A 21410-nucleotide genomic window follows, 5' to 3' on the forward strand; every position below is an offset into this window, starting at 1 on the left:
TCATTCATTTTGCTACTCCAGCTGCTGACTTTCAAGAACCGTTCTTCTCAAAATCTCTTAGTGAAAGCTTATTTCCTGACAATATTGCACCTAAAAATAGTATTTTGAAACTGCTTTAACATTCTTTCAGGACTTTGTAATGCTCTGCTGACAAAGAGAACAGAGCTGTTATGTTCTATTGTTTAGTTTCCTTATGTAAGGGATTGGAGGATGAGAAATAGGGAAAACACCTAGATCCAAATTATCTCTTTAATATACAGCATCCATGAATTCTAGACAGAAGAGGAAAACTGAATTCTTGACTATTCATCAGGAATGTTCAAAGTCTGCTTTCAGATTAAAAATGGATTTAAAAAAGGTTGGAATCTGTTACTGTCAAAAAGTTGAATAGTTAATACATGGAATAGAATGTGTAAGGCACTTCATGGTTGAGGAGTTTTCACATATAATATTTCATTGGAGGTTTAAAATAACTATGATTTTTTTTTTTTTTTTTTTTTTTTAATGGAGGGACAAACTGAGGCTCGGAATGGCTGATTTGCCCAAGGTCAAACATATGGAAAGTGGCAGTACCTAACACAAACTTGAAACTCCTGATTCCCAATCCCAAATTCCTTTTAAAATCTATTTATCTAGTTAATATCTAATAGGGAAGAATTTAAGCAAAACCACAAATATGTTTTCTGTTCACCATAAATTTATATGATTAACTAATTTTAGGACTTATGGCTTGATTATGTCAGGACAACAAGTGTTGACTATGAAGAAAGTCATGAAGTTAAAATGTACTTGTAAAAATGTGTTTTTATTAGACACAACCAATAGTCTAAACTCGGGGCGGGGGGAATCTTAATCAGATTATTAGCTAGAAAAATAGAGTCATTCTTTTGTTCTATTTGTAAGCATTAGACCCAGACTTACTTAAAAATATCTTACTTCTTTAAGCTACTATTAAAGTGGCATATTAACATTATTTGTCTGTTCCTCTAGTCTATGATCTTCAAGAAAAATCACATTTTGGCCTGGAGATGAAGACATATACACACAAATACAGAGCAAGACATGAAGCCTTCACACGGAATATTTGAAGGCGGGAGCTTTGGCATCAGACTGGGCCTCAGTCCTGTGTGACGCTTCCTGGCCAGTGTGACCTCGGGTCGAGTTCTCCTTAAGCCTTAGTTTTCTCAGGGTGCCTGGGTGGCTCAGTTGGTTAAGTGTCCTACTCTTGGTTTTGGCTCAGGTCATGATCTCACTGTTCGTGGGTTCGAGCCCTGCATCGGGCTCTGCACTGACAGTGCAGACCCTGCTTGGGATTCTCTCTCTTTGCCCCTCCACTACTCATGCCCGCCCGCTCTCTCTCTCTCTCTCTCTCTCTCTCTCTCTCTCTCAAAATAAATAAATAATTAAATAACTCAGAAAAAAAAAAAAAAGCCTTAAGTTTTCTCATCTATGGAGTGAAATAATGCATGTAAAGCACTATGCACTGCCTGTCCATAGATAAAGCTCATAAATTAGGTGTCTCACTTTCCAACAGACTTTTCTACACTGGGGACAAAAAAGCAGCAGTACTTCTGTAACCTAAACATTCTCACACAGCGCTTAGTAGGGTTATTACGAACACTTCCCCAAGCACTCCCACGGCCATTATTTCACTGGCGTTTCCTCTCTGTACACAACATCCATTAGGCCCAGAAATGTTAAACAAGAATTAGAAGATAGGGTTCTTATTTTAAAGGTGGCTGTAACATTTGGGAGAATCAAATGGTAAGTGAAACACTCAAGACACATGGGTATGAAAGCACACATGGCTACTGCCGCTCTCACAGATAAACGAGGGGGCAGCATGAGTGTGGGGAAGGGGGCGGGACACAAAGGCCACAGAAGGAGGAAAGAACCCTGGGGGTAGAGCTGGACAACACACACCCCACTTTGGACAACTCGGCTTGTCCTTTTCTCTAGATTTTGAATTTTTTTTTTTTTTAACATTTATTTATTTTTGAGACAGAGAGAGACAGAGCATGAACGGGGGAGGGGCAGAGAGAGAGGGAGACACAGAATTGGAAGCAGGCTCCAGGCTGTGGGCCATCAGCCCAGAGCCTGACGCGGGGCTCGAACTCACGGACCGCAAGATCATGACCTGAGCTGAAGTCGGACGCTCAACCGACTGAGCCACCCAGGCGCCCCTAGATTTTGACATGATCTCATTAAAACCATCTATCCTGCTATTTATGCTGAATATTGTTTCATGTGCCGATAAGTAGGAAAGGGAAGGAACAAATTTGTCAATCCTATTGTACTAGTACTGTGTTTTTTTGTTTTGTTTTGTTTTGTTTTGAGGGGGGGAGGGGCAGAGAAAGAGGGATAGAGGATCGAAGAAGGCTCTCTGCTGGTAGCACCCAATGTGGGGCTGAAACTCACAAACTATGAGATAATGACCTGAGCTGAAGTCAGAAGCTTAAACGACTGAGCCACTCAGGTGCCCCAGTAGTACCATTCTCTTTCATCTCATGTTTTCAAATCCAAATATACCATGTAGGCAACAGGAGAAAATTGCCCATGTTCTAAAATGAGATCCATTCTATCGCCTAGTCTGAGGTAGGGTGCCATCATAATTCCCTAGACCTGGGCAGACTTCTTTAGATTGTTTTAGTCATTCTTGGGACAATCATTGCCCCACAAACATTTTCACCAGGATATCGTGATGGAAAACCCTCAAACTTTAACTGGAACAATCTAGCTAAGTTGGCATGGGTAAAACACATGATAGGGTAAAAACCATAATGCTGGCATCACTGTACAGGCTCTGGCTAGCCCTCAGTTCCAGAACACTAAAGGCTCATGAGTCAGTTAAGAGCGAACACCACAGTCCAGCCATGCAAGGCCAAGGAAGAGGAATGCTAAGGAAGGTTGAAACTGCCACTAATGAAAACCAACCGGCCGTGGAAACATCTATAGGCATCATGAGAAAAGCTCCACTTATAAGAAAAAAATAAATTAGTTCTGTGCCCTTTTCACACTGAGCTGAAGAAACTACTTTATGGTGTGGTTCTGCTGAGTCCTTCTGTTTTACATTTAAAAGAAAAGGAGTTGAAAATCAGAGTGAGAACAATACTTGAAGTATCAGATTTGCATTTCATTAGCTCCCCATATGGAGTGCAGAGCTCCTTGCTTTTGAAATTGTATATATTTATGCTTCTCAACCCCCAGAGGCTGTCTGGACTAAACACTAGCTCTAATTCATAACAATTTTGGTTTCTCTTTATGTGTCCCACAAAGAGACTCGAGACTTTAATGGATAGTACTTAAGAAAATCTACCTGTCAACATACTGCCTTGCACGTGGCCTGTTGGAGCAGACAAAGAAACTGTACCCTTGGGGAAAGGGGAGAAGGGTACTCCGCCCTCTGGGATGGTTCTGTAGGTTGCCCGAGTTCTTAGTATCATCTGTCATCCACAGAATGAGTCGCTAATCTCTGTAATTTAAGGACCCTACCAATCCTAACGTTTTAATTGCTTTTAAAGCTTGGCAGTGTTCTGGTGTGCTGGAGGGTGGCAACGTTTGAGACATCCACTTCAACTTTCTTTACAAGGCAGGAAACAAATCGGCCATTTTAAAACAGTATTTAAGTCTACCTTGCTACACTCAAGTATTTCAAAAATTTGCCAAGAGAATTGGAACATCCAGGCGTAATTAAAATAAGTTAGGGATGGATGGCGAGATCAGCCTTAGCTCTGCTTCAGTGGATTTAAGCCAAATCCCCCTACTTTAAAGTAGCTTTTTGTGCTTTACTGCACCCCGGGCTGCCATGTTAAGTGAGCATCTGGAAAAAAAAGAACGTCAGAACACTCCATAAAAGTGTATTTTAGGTGGGTTCATTTGGCAATATAAACCAGCTTCCAAGTTTCTTTCTTTATTTCGGAAGGGAGAAGTCTGTTTCAGGGAATAAAGCAGGGCGAATTTTAAATCGCCACATGTCACCTATAGATACCCAGTAGGTTGTTGCTCACCCTGCCCAGGCCTGAAGTGAGCGTTCTTAGTTTAAGGAATGTCCTCTCCATTCCGCCACTCTCTTCTCCAGTCTGGGAAGGCAGGGTCCCTCGTGGCCGGGAACTTCTGCTTCAAACTCACACCTTCCAGGCAGCCTCCCCTCCGGGAGCTGCAAGTGACCCTGGCCACTGAGGCTGCAAGCCCGGTGTGAAGGGCCCTTACTTCCCTTCCCTGTTCAGCCTGTGGGGCAGGGAGGGCCTTCCTCCCGACTGACTTCTCCACTCCAGGCAGGGCTGTGGCAGGTGCCTGACCAAAGGGTCCACTAACTTCTGCGGTGTGGGAGTAAGGAAGAGCGTTTAAGGATAACCAAGCGCTGCGGACATATGTGCTTATGAAACATCCCCCACAGAATACGTCACAGGCTTATCTCATGGTGGAATCTGGTGTGATGACTGTGTTGCTGGGGATTAAACTTCTTGTCAGCAAGGTAAGAAATGGAGAGGGTCACCAGTCTTGGGGAACGAAATCAGCAGAAAAGGAGAAAGTAAGTGTGGAAAGGCAGGAAATCTTGACATCAACTTGGAAACATTCCTGTTCATCGTCCACGTGCACAAAACCGTCTCCAAGTACTGCTGAGGGCGGTCTCTCTCAGTTCTCTCGCGGGGTCGCACCTGGCCATAAGGGAGAACCTATCTAGTGGCGACTGTGGCCTCCAGGTCGCCACCCTTTCCAACCTGTCCTGCAAACTGCAGAGGGCAAACTTCAAACCTTCTTAAAACAAAGTGTCGTCCTGAACAATCTGCACCAATTCCCGATCCCACAGGCACGTTAACGGGCCACTAAACGAGCAACTACTCCATGCAGGTTCTCTGCTGCTACTGCACATGCGCTGGGTCTAACTCTCACACGTCGAGAGGGCCTACTGCAAGGCCACTATTTCACGATCTCCATTTTATAGATGAGGAGGGTGCGGCTGGAGCTTGGGCTGACTGGTACCCTTAACGAAGGCACGCGGCATGGATCACAGGCTCTCTTGCCCAGTCCCATTTGTTACGACTGATGACTGCTACAATTGCAGGGCTCTCTGTATTAGTTGTGCATCGACCCCCTGCACCTCCCCCACCCCTCCACCCCCGGTGCCTTGGCTTCCGCTGTACGCCTCCTTGGAACTGCCTCTCGACCCCATGCCATGTAATTGCTATCACCCTTTGGGACCCACTTTCTCTTCTGAGCCCCGTCGGTGTCCTCACTCGGCTCAGCTCCTGGCTCCTTCCGGCTGGATCAGTCCGGGCCTGAGCTGTTCACAAGTCATCTTGCTGGTGTTGTTTTTCTTCTCCAAATAGCCACGAGCTTTCAAAGGCAGCAGTGCTACCTAAAGTCGTGGTGCGTTCTATGGCACCCCACGTAGTGCCAGGCAAGTCAGTGCTCCAAAGTGGTAACTCTAAGATCTCTTCCTTCCTTTCCGCCCCTAGCTCCTTTCACGTGTGGTAAGGCGTTGCCAGAGAAAACGGGAGAATGAAAACAAGGTGAACTACTGACTGGTTAAACAGCTAGGGGGGCGCCTGGGTGGCTCAGTCGGTTAAGCGGCCGACTTCGGCTCAGGTCATGATCTCACGGTCCGTGAGTTCAAGCCCCGCATCGGGCTCTGTGCTGATAGCTCAGAGCCTGGAGCCTGTTTCGGATTCTGTGTCTCCCTCTCTCTGACCCTCCCCCATTCATGCTCTCTCTGTCTCAAAAATAAATGTTAAAAAAAAAAAAAAAAATTAAAAAAAAAAAAAAAAACACACAAAAAAACCCCCAGCTAGATACAACCCAAATTAGAACTCAATCTGCTTTATTTCTGTTACCTTTGCCACACAGCACATTACAAGTCGGTCCTCTGCTTTCCTGGCAAGAGTAAAACTATTGATCACGGAAAAGAAAAGCATGTGGGGCTGAATCCTCTGTGGGAAAGGACGTTTTAGAACCTGATCCATAACGTCTAATTACCATAAGGTCAACTGGGACTCAAAATTACCTTGTTACGTATAATATGCTTTTTAATTATGCTCGTTATAATGACACTTATTCATTAAATTGGATTTTAATAGATAATTTAACAGATACAAGGCAATTTCTTAAAATTATCTTCCAGAGAGAGTTTATATACGCTCAAGTTCTAAGTCACCTTAGGCTCTGACACTTTTAAGGTAACAAGGGAATTATATACCACAAATACGAAATAATTCCTTCAATAATGGGATGGGAAGTTTGCCAGAAAGAACTGGAACCTTATCTATAGCTAGTGTTAGTGTTATGACCCTCGCTGACATCTCGTACTGAGAATAATCTGTCTGTGAGGAACTAGGTCACAGATTTTGCTCCTACGAGCACTTAAATACTATAGGAATTCAGAGATAGCTCCCTTTGTCAAGCTGTTTAAAAGGTGTTCCTCCAGACTGCAAAAGCACAAGATATAGGCAGAAATTCCAGGCTTTAGGAAAACAAACAAACAAACAAAAAAACCTTTCCCCAAATTTTCATTTAACTTCACTATTAAGAATGTTATTTGTAAAAAGAAGTTGTAACAAAACAGATTATAGATACTGTAGAAGAAAAATAAGTAGACCTTCAGATTATTTCGTTGGTATCTTCATCAGCATGTGTTCAGGGAGAAAAAGGGGGGCTAAGTACAGGGCCTGGACATTTACATAGCTTCCAGCCGGAGGCAGAAATGAAATGCTAACAGGAGGGTTCATGTTACCTTACTAGTTGTATTAAAATTCAGGGATCTCACTAAGCTTCAGTTTCTCTTTTACCAAAAGAAACATTTGCTCCCTAAAGTAATATATATCTGGCTAATAATCAAGCTCCGTGCTGTAAACCAAGCAGCAGCACTTTGTGTTAAAAGAAATTCACTGTAAGATCATCTGAAAAATAAAGACTGCTACTCTCCTCCCTCCCTGCGCTCCCTGAAAGAGCAGCCACCTCACGCCAGCTTTAACACATACACGACATTCTTTCCAGAACGTGACCAATGGGACTTATACTTAATGCCCCCCAACCCAGGATTCTTTAGATCTTCGTTCACCTCAAAAGCATTAGGTATCTTTGCATGACATAAAAGTTCCTTTTAGAGAAAAGAAGAAATTAGATACAGAAAAGCTACTTGAAATGCCCGGGATGACAGACACAGTGCCTTGAAGCTATAAGCAGATTTCAGCCTCCCAAATTTCCTTTCTTCTTTTCAAGTTCAAAGGCCGTGATGGTTCACTAATTATGAGAAAGATTTCTGAACAGGGCTGAAATGGGTAAATTAGCATTTCACTGGGGCTTGAGATTTACATATCTGTTTAGTCATAAAAATGTCTCAAAAAGAGCATGAAATCACATAAACTCTAAGTATAAAAAGGTGACTTCGAAAAGCAAAATAAGACAAAGAGCTTTCATGGTTGCTGCTGATTCTGTGGCAATGTTACTTAATCAAAATACCTCTTAAAAACTGAAAACAAACTGAGGGTTGATGGGGTGTGGGAGGGAGGGGAGGGTAGGTGATGGGCATTGAAGAGGGCATCTTTTGGGGTGAGCACTGGGTGTTGTATGGAAACTAATTTGACAATAAAATTCATATAATAAAAAAAATAATAATAAATAAATAAATAACAAAAAAAAACCCACAAAATACCTCTAAAGCCAGGAAATATACATAAAGGTAAAATCCATTTTACAGGCTCTCTGGGAAAACAAAACAAAAGAAAACATTGACTTGGGACGTTCCACTCTTTAACTTTAGAAGTCTGTGGAAATTAAACTAAGAAAGTAGGCATCCAGCTCTGATACATTCTGCTCAGGGAAAGTAAGCACCACGAATTCTCCTCACCTCAGACGGAAGAGAATCCAAAGAACTGAATCTCGGCAGAGTCCGATTATAAGAATAGGCACAAACACATGGTTTGGAGCCACCAGAGAGAAAAGTTGGTCCTACCAAAAATGTTTATTCAACTTCAACAATACCTCGATAGAAGGATGTTGCAATTCTGAGCTCTCCGACCATCAATCACCGAAAGTTCTTTGACTTTAAGTTTGGAACTCAGAGTGTCATCAATGGCATCTGCTTCTTTCTATAAAGAGCATGAAAGAAATCCATCAAAGTCAAACAGGGACATTCTGACTTCAGACACACACTTTTCCTTTATATTTTCTGTTTACACACACACACACACACACACACGCAAAGCTGAGATGGTGAGGGAGGGAGTGTAAGGAGGGAGGTGGCAGAATTGAAACAAAGGGCTAAAATCTAGTTGACAAAGGGAAATAATAAGAAACGCTGACCACCCACATTTGAAAAAGCATTTTTGGAAGAACAAAGTGCATCTAAGTTGAAGATGCTAAGCGTGCATAAATTATCAGTGAGTGGTGCCCTCCTTTTGTCCCCCAAATCCCTATGGATAGCAGACAGAAGAACTGTCACTATGAATCAAGCTCGGCTGAGGCTTGCCATTGCTAGTCTAGCCATTTGCAGGGCCCATTCACTCCGGAGCCATTTGCATCGTGAGCACTCAAAAAGCCAAACAATAAATCCTCCCAAACATCCTCATGTGCAACAGAAAGGTCCCAAGCCCAGATGGTACCTTTCATTACCCTGGAGCCTGATGGATAACAGAGAGGGGGCAATTCAAGGCATTAGTTCAATTACTTGAATTAACAACAAAACACTACTTCCATACTCTGCCGCTGTACAAAAAGCTGTAAGCAATGATGGCCAGTCATAATTTATGGTGGAAGAGGCACAAAAAAATTCTATATAAAATACGGTTTGAGTAAACTGGGCACCAAGGTGAAAACACAGACTAACTTCATAAACAGCAAGTTTGATTTTATTCGAGGTCAGGATCAATTTTAAACACGGATCATGGCATTTTAAATATGTAAGGAAAGCAAAGAGCTCTGGAACTTAACAGTTTGGGAAAAAACAAAGACAATATGGAGTTTATAGTAAGAGGCACTGGGTGATCAAACTTCAACGGTCTCCTGTCATACTGAGATTTCAAGCACACCGCTAATTATCAGTTAAGAGTTGAAACCCAGTGTGGAATTACCTAAGCATTGCATTACACTATCTGGGGAAAAAAAAAAAAAAAGGATGGCCAAGACATTCTGAGCTTACAGTGAGCCAAGAAGTTATACTAAGCAAGGTTTGGGTAGTTGCTCACTTACCTGCTTGGAGTTACTGTTCACAAAGAAATCCTACAGCCATGGCAGAGGCATGGAAAAGGCAAATCAGATACATGCAGTTCAGAAATCACAGCAACAAACGGGAGAAAGTCAAAGCAGTCAAGGAACTCAGTGACACAGGGTAAGAGAGGATTTATGCCCCAAGGATGAGCAATGAGAGTTGATGAAGACGGGAGAGCCTGGCTGAAGATACAATGAGGGCACGGTACAAAGCATTCTGGGTAGAGGACATGTGTTGTGCACCATTTCCAATGGCGGCAAATCAAACTTGGAGAAGAAAGGACTGAGAACACCCCAGAAAGACCCAAGTTGGGAAAGGAACACACTCTCTTTGAAAGAGGAATGGGCTCCATTTATTCAACATGACAATTTTCACTTGAAGCAGAAAAATATCCATCAATTCCATCAACTTGAGGAAACTACTCCTATGGTTATGTCCTACCAGCAAAATATGCTTTTTTGGGGGGATGGGAGCAGGAATAATCTGTCTTCTTATGTCATAAGGAAGGATTAAGAAAAGACAAAAGACAAGTTCAGCAACATAGGTCAGTAATATTAACCCTCAGTATCCCTCAAGAGTCCAAACAATGCCTGGCAGTGCTATGGATAGGTATGAGAAAAAAGACCGAACATGCAATTAAGAGACAATAAGTGATTCATGTTTGTGTGCCGCCATTGGTGGCCCTGTCCCAGCTGCCTCAGGGAAGTTCAAGGATACAAGGCCTGTGGCCTCCTCCTGAAATACTCCAGACAAGATCTGGAGTGAAGAAGAGAAAGAGGAAGAAGTAACTGACATGTTAAGAGAAAGTTACAGCCTTCTTTACATGGTTTTGCCATGCTGGAATGAAGAAAGCTTCAGGGTGCAAAACACACCCCAGCTCTCAGGCCAACCGCTTCATGACCAGCAGTTGCTCAGCAGATTCCTTAAGGCCTCATTGGCCCTGGCAGCACTGCCAAGGCCAATTTTACACAGATGAGCTGTTTCACATCATTCTTCCAGTGGGAAACAAAATGTGTCCTCCTTTTGCTCCTCCCACACAAGGAGGGATTGCTTTTCTAGAACGGCATTTAAAAATAAGTTGACAACCACAAGAAACCTTTCTTCTACTCTGACGTCACAGTTTTCTTTTGTCCCAGTTGCAACAGCCAGGTTTTCTACTCTCAAACTCCTTAGGACACTTTCCCTGTAAAAGTAGCCTCTCCTTGCAAGGGCAGAAAGAACTATGGCAAAGTGAACTCCGTGAGGTCATCTTATCCTACTTTTCTCTCTTACTGAGGCAAGTTGCTAGTTGAATTTAGATCCAGCTATTACTGTCTGGCCTTCAAAGAAGAAACTTCTACAAAGCTCTCTGGCAACTTATTCTCCGTAAGTTTGCACTGTCAGAAAATTAAGACTTCTGACCTTGACTATAGTGGGCTATGGAATCAGGCAACTATCATTAATTAGGTGTGAGGCTTGTAGCTCAGCCTTACTATCTGCAAAATGGAATTAACAACTGGATTATTACTGTGACGACTAAACATGGTAATTCATGTAAAAAAGCAATGTGCACGGTACCTCGTACATATTTATGAGCTCAATACTTGGAAGGTATCATACAACTATCTTTCAAGCTGATGATCAAGTCCATTTTTTTTCTCCTATTGCTCTCTTTTTAATTGAGTTGAAGAACAGCTGGTCAAGATCTCCCGTTTGTTGCCAGCAGCAGAAGTGAGCGACCGTTAATAGCCAAGTAATGCATCTTATCTGTGCAGAGGTGATGATGAGGAATGCCATGGGAGAGTGTGGTTTACTGTTAGCCTTAAGGTTTCCCTTCTTTAACAGTCCTTTAACCACATTTAAAATAAAATCACAAAGCTTATTAGATGGGCATGTTAAAAATAATGATGCTTCCAGGCCTCTTTCAAATAAGTTAACATTCTTTTTGAAACTTTAAATGATTCACTAATTGGCTTGGGCCAAACACCATAGGATCACCTAACAGGAGGTCTGATTTTTCCAGATGATTTTTGGTGTAGGGCTTTGGAAAATAAAAGTTGGGACTCGAATTTTCAGGAACCAATGCTGATAGCTTCCTAGGGATAAGGTTCCTCAATGACATAATGATTCAACAGTTTATAGGTAATAATAATCCTTACCTGGATATTTCTTAATTTTTTCGAGGTTACAATCCCTTTGCAAATCTGACAAAAGGTAGGGATTCCTCTCCAGAAAAATGCATACTATTCATATAAATGCATAATATTAAAATATATTTTTAAAATTTTATTTATTTTTGAGACAGAGAGAGAGCATGAACAGGGGGAGAAGCAGAGAGTGGGGGGGAGACACAGAATCTGAAGCAGGCTCCAGGCTCTGAGCTGTCAGCACAGAGCCCGATGCAGGGCTCAAACCCACAAACAGTGAGATCATGACCTGAGCCACCTGGGCGACTGAGCCACCCAGGCACCCCTAAATGCATAATATTTATATAAAACCCTGCCTTTAATTAACTCTTACCATGGAGTCAATTAATAGAACCTCTACCTTATACTTTGGTCTAAGAAAAACCATCATTCATAATTTTCTCTTCGGCCTTCACATGCCATGGTGAAGGGCCAAGATTATTGAAATAAATACCCTAAATTATAATTTTTCAATGTAAAAACTAGATCTCCAGAATACTGAAAATGTGAAAAGAATAACAAAAAATTCTTTGACCATTTATTTAAGAAAAAAAAAAATCAGAAGATAACACAGAATGTTCCAAATGGGAGCCCAAGAATGACTTCTATATTACGTTATTAACAGGAAGAGGTCAGATTCTGGAGTTTGGCGTTGAGTTAGCCTTTGTTCCCTACATCAGAGCAGAGAGGCTTTCAAATGTTCTACCATATGCTGATAAAAGGACCTGTGAAGAAGGGGTGCCCTCAGGCAAAGAACTGGGAGAAGGGATGGAGATACGAGCTGTAAATTTACTGCTACAAAGATATGACTCCCTTTAGGTAAATGTAAAATTCATCTTCCTATATCCAACTGCATGGACGGGGAGAGTGAATTTATAACATCTCAAGGTGAAAATTTCCCACAAAACCAAAATGAATATTAAGTGTATCTCAAGTAATACTACTATGCAATGCATGTGATGTATTAGAACAAGTCCTTTGTGGTTGGCCTGAAAATCATGCATAATGTAGTTTCAATGAGGAAAAGAGGTTCTGAGATTCAAGAAATTGACTTTCAAATGAACTTTTGGAATGTAAGCAGGGGAGTAACTGCACGCTATTAAATTCCACTTCATGTGGCACATAAGCTTACATAATCAGGTCCGCACACCTTTGATAGCCACACTGGAAAAGAAAAATCCTGAATAGAAATGGTCTTGTTCTTAAAACTGGAGTTACAGAAAATCCTTTACAAAGCCTGACCTTCATAGTGAATGAAACTGTGGTGTAAGAACAAAGTGAAACTGAGAATGTATGCCACTTGTGACCTGGCTGTGCCACCTGTTCAGACACTGAATATATGCTAAGCCATGTTTCTATTACCTATGAGATAGGAATAATACCTCATAGAGCTGGTGTGAGGATGAAATAAAAATAAGTGTAAGAGTGCCTTGAGAACTAAATTTTACAACTGATGAGATTGAGACTGGGTATACTGTTCTCAGCACCAAAAAGGTAATGGATACTTAATATTGATTATCATTTTTTAGTCTATACAGATTGTCTTCGTCTTTGCTTTTACACTGTAAGTTGCATCAAAAGCCTGTGCAACCATTCAATACATTTGCATCCTTTGAAGCACTTCACATACAAAAACAGATGGTATAAATATCTGTTTTTTTTTTTAATTTTTTTTTTTCAACGTTTTTTATTTATTTTTGGGACAGAGAGAGACAGACAGAGCATGAACGGGGGACGGGCAGAGAGAGAGGGAGACACAGAATCTGAAACAGGCTCCAGGCTCCGAGCCATCAGCCCAGAGCCTGACGCGGGGCTCGAACTCACGGACCGCGAGATCGTGACCTGGCTGAAGTCGGACGCTTAACCGACTGCGCCACCCAGGCGCCCCTATAAATATCTGTTTTGATTTTTATGATAAAAATATTTCTCAAATCAAGTGGGCATACCTTTCATATGTGTGCATATTTATATAAAATCTCTCCTAAATATCATTAATCAGTGTTCATCTAAAGGTACTAATCTTATACCTGAGGTTGTGTTCAAAATCCTACTCTGTATAGTGTTCTTGTTACATGCACACAGGTAATGGTATTCATGTGTTCCTTTGCCTCTCTGAGAAACTGACTTGTTCAAACAACTGGCTGAAGTTCAGAGAGTTTGACCAGGGTTTTATAATTGGAGGGATAGGGGAGATACTATAGGAAAAAAAAAAAAAATAGGTTCCCACTATTCACTGGGGAGTGGAAAGGAGGGCAGTTCAAGTGTGATGATAATTATACAGCGTATTGCCAAGACTAAAATGAAAATACACAGGTCTTTGACATTGTCATTAGATAAGGAGATAGGGAACATTCAATGACAGGCACCCCATTTCCTATACTCTGTCCTACAAATTCCTACTAGAATGTCTGTATCTTTAGATTTTTTTTTTTTTTTTGTCTCTCAACATTCAATAAACTCAATAAAATGGATAAAATTACCTTCATTTGGGAATTATAGCTATGGTTTAAAAATCTCATCTCAAATTTGTGCACCAAGAGGGGAAACCTACTTCAATCAAGCTGAGCCAAGTGTGTTGAAATCTTTTTCCAGAAAGTGCCATTGAAAATGTCACAAATGAATCTACCAGTCTCCTTAGCGTTAAGTACAACTGATATGTTCTGGTCTACACTGACTGGAATGACTACTGATTACTTAAACAGGGATCGGTTGCTAGGAGACAATTACCCAATTGCAAGGCTTTCTGCAACCCTGTCTCCCAGAGCTCTTGAGAACTGTCCACATCTTTGTCCCAGAGCATTTTGGCAGCATCCTTCTGCACCTTCTGCTGAAAGCCAGTTAATTATGAGTCTTGTAAAGTCGGGTCTTTTAACCACCTGCCTTCATGATCAACGCAACCCACATGCTCAGACTTGAATAACATCATTTGGAATTGACTGCTGTTTTCCCTTTCTTTAATTTACTTTTTTTTAAAAAAATTTTTGTTATGTTTTTATTTTATTTTTGACAGAGACAGAGTGCAGGCAGGGGAGGGGCATAGAGAGAGAGTGGGAGACACAGAATCTAAAGCAGGCTCCAGGCTCTGAGCTGTCAGCACGAAGCCCGACACGGGGCTTGAACTCACGGACTGTGAGATCATGACCTGAGCTGAAGTCGGATGCTTAACCAACTGAGCCACCCAGGCACCCCTTTAATTTACTTTTCTACGCTCCCAAACCTTCACCTTAGGCAGGCAACCAGAATGGACCAGAATTAGTGACTGAAACTGAAGTGGGAAATCAATTGGATGTGTGATGAGGTCAGAAGATTACTGAATCTACCAGGAAATTTGCTAAAATGTCCTACGACTTCATGTCAAGGCCCAGAGAACACCTTCCTAGGTCAGCAGCAAAGAGACCGAGAGAGGAGGTCCATTGCAGCCAATCAGGAATGAGTCTGGTCCAAGCACCCGCCATATGAGGGCCCTAAACATACCCTTTGTTTGTCCCTTGAAAGATAAAGTGTCTTGCTTTCTACTGGACATTATCTTTTTTCCCCTTCATTTTCCTTTATTTTGTGGGTACAACACTGCACAAGTTTTCCTTCGTACTTATGGAGGGGCCCCAGCTGAGGGCTCCTGTTTTAGGTTCACGCTACCGTGGCAGACAACGACCAGCATTTTTGTACTACTAAAATAGCACAGAATACAATGCAGAGAAGCTTTCCCTCTGAGTGAAAATATTCTGGCTAAAAGACATACTACTTTTTCAGTTTCAGATGTATCAAAGGTTTTAAAATAAAAACCTGTCACAGTTTCGGTTTCTTCCCCAGCCTCAGTCCATCTTCTCCCTCGATAGTTGATAGTTCTGTTCTGAGACACCCTTTCTTGGGAACCAGTCTGCAGCTGCTCTGAGGATGCTCCAGCCGGCACATGATTCACGTAGGAGATAAAGGGCTCCCAGTAAAGCCCAAGAAAAGCCCCCATGCAGATGCCTGGCATGCTTGTGTTCCTAGTAAGATGCACTCTGCTCTCTCCATCATCTCTCTCAGTCATCCTGAAGAATCTTTCTTCTCTCACTCCAGGACACCACGTTTCCCTTCCTACGTCTCTGATTGTCTGCTTGGGATCTTTGTTGTGATCTCTTCTGGTCCACCCTTAGGAGGATCTCCTAAGATGTCCTCTCAAGAAGTGAGAGGTACCATCAGATGTGACTGGAGTGTACGGCATAAAGTTGATTCGCTGGCTATATCAACATGGATAGCCAACGAGCACCAAATCACACGTTTCCCGCTAGCGTCACAAAAGTTTGGCTCCTGTTTCAGAAGCTTCTCTGGTCCTTTTTCTGTCAGTGCCATCCTCCAAATTGCTCAGCCTTCCCAGCCCCACTTCTGAGTTGACCGTGTTCGTGACATATAGTAAAAACTTCTAAGGTTCTGGTTAACTGTCAAATCATAGTTATTTACAAACCCTTGTATGTCTAAAGGTTCCATCTATTTCAAAAAGCAGTTCATTTCTGATAATAACCAACGGATATATAGATTTTTAAAAGTCAGATAAACTAAAATGGCTTAAGAAACGAACCCTGCGACAATTACAAGTTAGGCAGCTCTCCTACTAATATTTGTTCCTGATGACCCATTTGGACCAAGCACAAGAGATATATTAATATACAAAACTCCTTCCACCAATGCAGATAAGGTCTTGGACACACACCAGGGTATGAAGTTAACAAGCAGCTTCAGCACGTTCACACACATACACGGACAGGCACTTAGACACACATGTGAACACACGCACACCATGCTGCTTTGCAGGAACAGAGCAGGGTAGACCAGACAGCCTCAAACCAAGACGCCCATCACCTCATGGCATGGCAGACAACACGGGGACCATGCGTGAGGACAGGACTTCTTATTTTTGTCTCATCTGGAGAGCACACAGTGTTACCTGCTGTCTTTGGTAGGCAGAGAATGTTCTCTCCAGGTCTTCGAGGTCTAGAATTTTGAAGACTTTTGTATCATCGATTTCGGTCCACACTGTTCCTTCCAGTTTATTCTGCAAACATCAAGTTAATAAGTAATAAATACTAGAGTTTATGGTTATATACAAAAAGAACAGACGTGGTTATTTTTTTAAAAAGTGCTGCCACCCCCAATTTTTCATTCTACCAGATGCTCAAAGTGGTCTGGCTTCAAACAACATGTCATTTATTTCAGCTTTAACACTTAAAGTATCAGAGCTAGTGAGAACCCGAGTCCATACTAAGAAAATGAAATCACTTAACAGTCAGGGCTGTTTCCCTTTTCAGTGACAGCACAGTGAGCTGCTAATGTTATCCATTAGAAGGAAAATCAGAACAAATGGCTTACCTCAGGCAGCTTAGACCAGTTGAAGGATTTCAGGGCATTTGTGGGCTGAGGAATGTTTTTCTTCTTGAGTGCCAGACCCAGTGGAGCACCAGGAGGTGGCATGATCCCCCCTAAGGGAGGAGGCCCTGGGGGAGGAGGAGGGCCGCCTGGAGGAAGGGGCGGGGGTGGAGGAGGAAGCATTCCACCTGGCAGGGGTGGAGGTGGTGGTGGGGGGAGGAGGGACCCTGGGACAGAGGAAGGAAAGGGCCCCCCTGGGGCTCCAGGGGAGGGTCCACCTGGGATCGAAGCACAGACAGCTCTCTGAAAAGGTAAAAATAGGAAAAGAGAAGGTCAGTGGAAGAAGTAAATTCACTGGATGATTCGGAGTCTGAAACTTTGCCTAAAATGTATGTTACAGAGAAATTCACATTTCTGAGAAGATGGGTTTAAAAGGAGCAATAAATCAAATGGGCTTTAGGGTCTTCATGGACTATTGAGTCAGCCCTTTATATGTGGCACATTAGTGCTTGTCTGTATAGCACTCACGTATCCCTCACTTCTTATAGCATCCGAGTTTGGTTTTCATGAAATCAGTTTTCATTTTAAGAAGTTAACGTGGGGGTGCCTGGGTGGCTCAGTTGGTCAAGCGTCTGACTTTTGATTTCGGCTCCGGTCATGATCTCACAGTTGGTGAGTTCGAGTCCTACATTGGGATCTATGCTGACAGCATGGAGCCTGCTTGGGATTCTCTCTCTCTCAAAGTAAATAAATAAAACTTAAAAAAAAAAAGTTAATGTAATCTCCTTTGATCTTATTAGAGAATCTGCATTTATTTAAATACACACACCCCCAACCCCCCTCTGCTGCCTGACTTACACGATGGCAGAGGGGGGGAAGTCTTAAAACCATTGGGATAGATCACCTTGGGATACCCAGGCAGAAGCTGTCTGCCTAAGGTAGAGGGGCTCCAGGATAAGCGAGGCCCAGCAGCTGCTCAGAAACGAAGACCCGGCCCGTGGCCCCGGCCCTCACCCTGTTCAGCTCGTGGAGCTGTGCTGTGAGATCCGCCACCTGCTGCTTGACTTGCTTATGCTCGCTAGTCTCCTTTTCGAGCTTCTCTTTCATTTTATTTAAGGTCTGCATCATCTCCTCCTTCTCTTGGGTCTTGGCATCACATTCGCGCTCTTTCTTTTCCAATTTCTGTTGCAACTCATTGTGCTCTACACAAGAAAACAACGGGACGTGAAAACAGGGGACTCTTCAAAGCTGAAGTGTTTTTCTCTAAACAGAAAACTGGCTGAGGATGATGTGAGGCTCTTCATTAGGTAAATATTATTCCTCTCCTCTGTCAAAGGGAGCGACTTGTGGACTCAGTGGTGTTCGTGCTTGGAGGGGTCTTTAGGTGAAGAACGTTATGGTTAACTACATCTTGTAAAATACTGAAGAAGAGACCCTGAAGTCACAGTCCTGAAGATGGAACACAAGGGTGAGCACCTATTTGTGGAGGATAATGGTGCCCGTTTGGTATTTAATTCAGGATCCTGTCATAAAAATGGCCCTTTAGCCACACTAGGGAAAATGAATATTAAAAAGGCTTCTTTCGACAAATTAGAAATGAGAACCAGAGAAGCCATTGTTTGTTAGCCAGGTTGCTGGCTTGTGTCCAATCAGCAGAGGGCTGAGAGGGAGGATCTTGCTCCCTGGGGATATGCTGATGCCAGACCGCGTCTGTCCCGACACCGAGTCCTCTCTCCCATTCTCCTCTCGGAAGGCTACCTGGACTTGAAGTATTTTATGCTTCTGGCAAATAGTCCTTAAAACTTGTGAAAGCAAATGCTATCAGATTCTCAGCATTAAAGACTTTAAGGGCAGAGCATGACAATCACCACAATATGGGGAGAAAAACATTAGCTCTCAGCTGTAGTTTTACTAACTTCCCAATCCTGCTATAATGGAACGAGGCATCCAATGGAGCCCAATGTTTACTTACATTGCCAATATGCCTGCTGACTCCAGCCCTTGCGGGAGTGAGGAGCTTTGGGAAAGAGGACTAATGAAGTTGAGGCTGCAGGTTTTTATTTCAAATACTTGGCCCCAATTCCTACTCTTTTCATAAAGTAAACCCACGAGAGATATAACCCACTGGGGCTGAGCTACACAGAATTGGTCTCTATTTCTGAATCTGATAACACATTTAAATTCTCGCTTTCTCCATCTCTTACTTTTTCTTTCCTGAGTTTGCAGAGAAGAGTTCACGCCATTGAAAGCCTTGAATTCTACCAGTCTTGAAGTTAAGGTGACCACTATTCATTCTGTGAATGAACGCATCCCTGACTTCTTCGGCGACGCGTCTGAAACCCACCTCACTGTATCCCATTTTCCTTCTTCTGTCTCCACGTCATTCTTCTTTCACAATTCTAAGACTTGAGACTCTTACGACCCGTCATTAAGCTTTGACAAATCCTGCTGTGCCTCAGAACCACCTCAGAGATTTTAACATTTCAGGAGCCCCGGACCCTATTTCTGGGAGTGTCTTCTACAGGTCAGGGACAGGGCTTAGGGATTTGTTTTCAAACGCTCCTTAGATGATTCTGATGTAATGCCAGGTTTGGGAAGCTGCAGCCTAAAGGATTCTCCCTACAAAGGCGTTCATTTACCATCCATTTGCTAAGATCTTCTTGAACACTTACTACTGACTATGCCATAGTAAAGAGAATTCTCCACCTTTCAGGGCCAGAGAACTCCCATCTCCTCACAGCCTCCACCCTCCGATTCATCATCCTGTGCCCTTTTTGATACAGCCTTGCTACTTGAAGACTTTCAGAAAAGAATTAATTTTATCTACAGTATCTCCTCTTTTACACTCCACCTGTGACCTCACGTTAAACCATCCTGTTCTGCCCACTGACCTTGGCCATTATTTCTCATCCCACCTCAGCCGCCTAAATCTACCATAGTCCCTATCATTTATAGTGCAATCAATATGGCACTATGTTAAAGTCCTTATATTTGTTTTGTCCTTTAATCTTTGCAACAGCCCTGCAAGTTAGATATAATCTTCAGCTTATAGAGGGGGAGGGTGGAGAAGAGGAGTCTGCATGCCTATGCGTGCAGTCAGTGAGGAATGGAGTTGAGACTCAGACCCAGAGCCCAGTGCAGGGCCTGACACATAGAGGAGTTCAACAAGCCTGCACTGAGTGACCGCCTGAATGACTCCAAAGCTTCTGTTCTGGGTGCACTCCTTAGCTTGCACACCCACATCCCTGTGCTCTACGTTTGCCCCTAAAGTATCACCTGACCATTTTCTCTTCGGTATCACCTCTCTTCACCCCAACTTTTGGTCAGTGTTTCTATTCTTTCTACAGCAGCTTCTGGAATCTATTTATAAAACGGTATACAGCAACCTCACCTGTGTGAGAGCAATCTGAATTCATATATGGAACTTCTAATATAGGTGCACTGCGTGTCTGGTATTTTCTGCTACCAGTGGTGGCCCTGCTTTTCTGCTCCACGGAAAAGGACAAATGTGATGAGGGAAAAGGAAATGCTTTGGCATCTCTTAGACCCTCTTTTCAACACACTAAATATCGGGGGTGAGTGCTATTGTGTGTCACTGGCTGTGACTAAGTAAGTTGGACAAGGAAAAGGAAGTCAGTTGGCCAGCAGAGCCAAAGAGCAGAGGCCGGGAACAGGACTGTTTTCATAAGACGGCCGACTTCAAGTTGCAAGCATTTGGAAGGGAGAGGGGGACTTCTATCCATTCTGTGAGTGGCTGGCACAGTGATGGGTACAAATGACTCTCCCATCATTTGATGCTGAGTGTTAAGACCAAAGACATGCTCAAGTACTCACCAAGAGCTGCCCTAGTTACGTCTCATAATGCCTGTATCTACAATGATTGGTGATTTTCTATATGATTTCTCTTTTTATAACGGGTGCCAAACAAAGGTCATGTGGAGAATTGGGCTGCTGAAACCAGGTGGCCTGGGTTTCTGTTAAAATTCTGGGTAGTCCCCCTTAAAACCTAGTGTGCTTTAAAGAGCAGTTACAGAGTGGGGGGAGGGCTGGCAGGAGTGGTAGTTAAGAAAATTTGAGTTAATGAATGCCAAACAGCAAATGCTACAAGCTTTTCAAAAAAAATTTACATAATTATAATAAAAGGATAAAATATTTGGCAATCAGCATGACAATTAAAATAGCTGAATTCGAGAGAAAACAGGGCAAAATGCCCTTAAGACACAGAAAAAGAAAGGCTGTTGGATGCATTCAAGTCAGTAAGAAATATCAGTGCAAGTTTCTAAAATATACAGAAAGCAGAATTGCCCAATAACCAAATACGCGGCCGTTTCTCTCATTGGGTCCTCACTATTTACCTTTTCTCATTTTTTCCGCTTGTTCTTTCCACTGCTTAACTTCATTTTCATTGACCAACCTGTATGATAGTCAAAAGAGCATTCATTACAAAAACATAAAAGGCCCGTTGCCAAAATGCATGCTCTTCTAGGTACAAAAATAGTCCTCTGCAGAAAAATCCTCAGCATGCTTGAAACCCATTTAAACCCAGATGTTACTCAGATACATTACATATGTATATATAGGCACTCATATTTGACCTCTAGAACATTTCGGTTCTCCCAGCTGCTATTTTAAAGTAGGATAAAGTAAACGCCTTACATTGTGACTATCATCTCACAGACAGCAAAATCAGAAAC

The 21410-nt window shown here is 42.6% G+C and overlaps 1 protein-coding gene across 2 annotated transcripts in view; it reads right to left on the minus strand.

The window, feature by feature from the left end:
* Positions 1-21410, minus strand: part of DAAM1 (dishevelled associated activator of morphogenesis 1) — a 176766-nt gene that overhangs the window by 25980 nt on the left and 129376 nt on the right. For both annotated transcript variants that reach the window (XM_049612660.1, XM_049612661.1), the window contains exons 12-16: positions 21072-21130; positions 17731-17918; positions 16720-17019; positions 16298-16405; positions 7981-8087 (exon numbers count right to left, since the gene is read on the minus strand). In XM_049612660.1, the coding sequence (XP_049468617.1) occupies positions 7981-8087; positions 16298-16405; positions 16720-17019; positions 17731-17918; positions 21072-21130 (762 nt within the window). The remainder of the gene's footprint in view (positions 1-7980; positions 8088-16297; positions 16406-16719; positions 17020-17730; positions 17919-21071; positions 21131-21410) is intronic.

This window comes from Panthera uncia (genome assembly GCF_023721935.1).
Source record: "Panthera uncia isolate 11264 chromosome B3 unlocalized genomic scaffold, Puncia_PCG_1.0 HiC_scaffold_1, whole genome shotgun sequence".
NCBI lineage: Eukaryota > Metazoa > Chordata > Mammalia > Carnivora > Felidae > Panthera > Panthera uncia.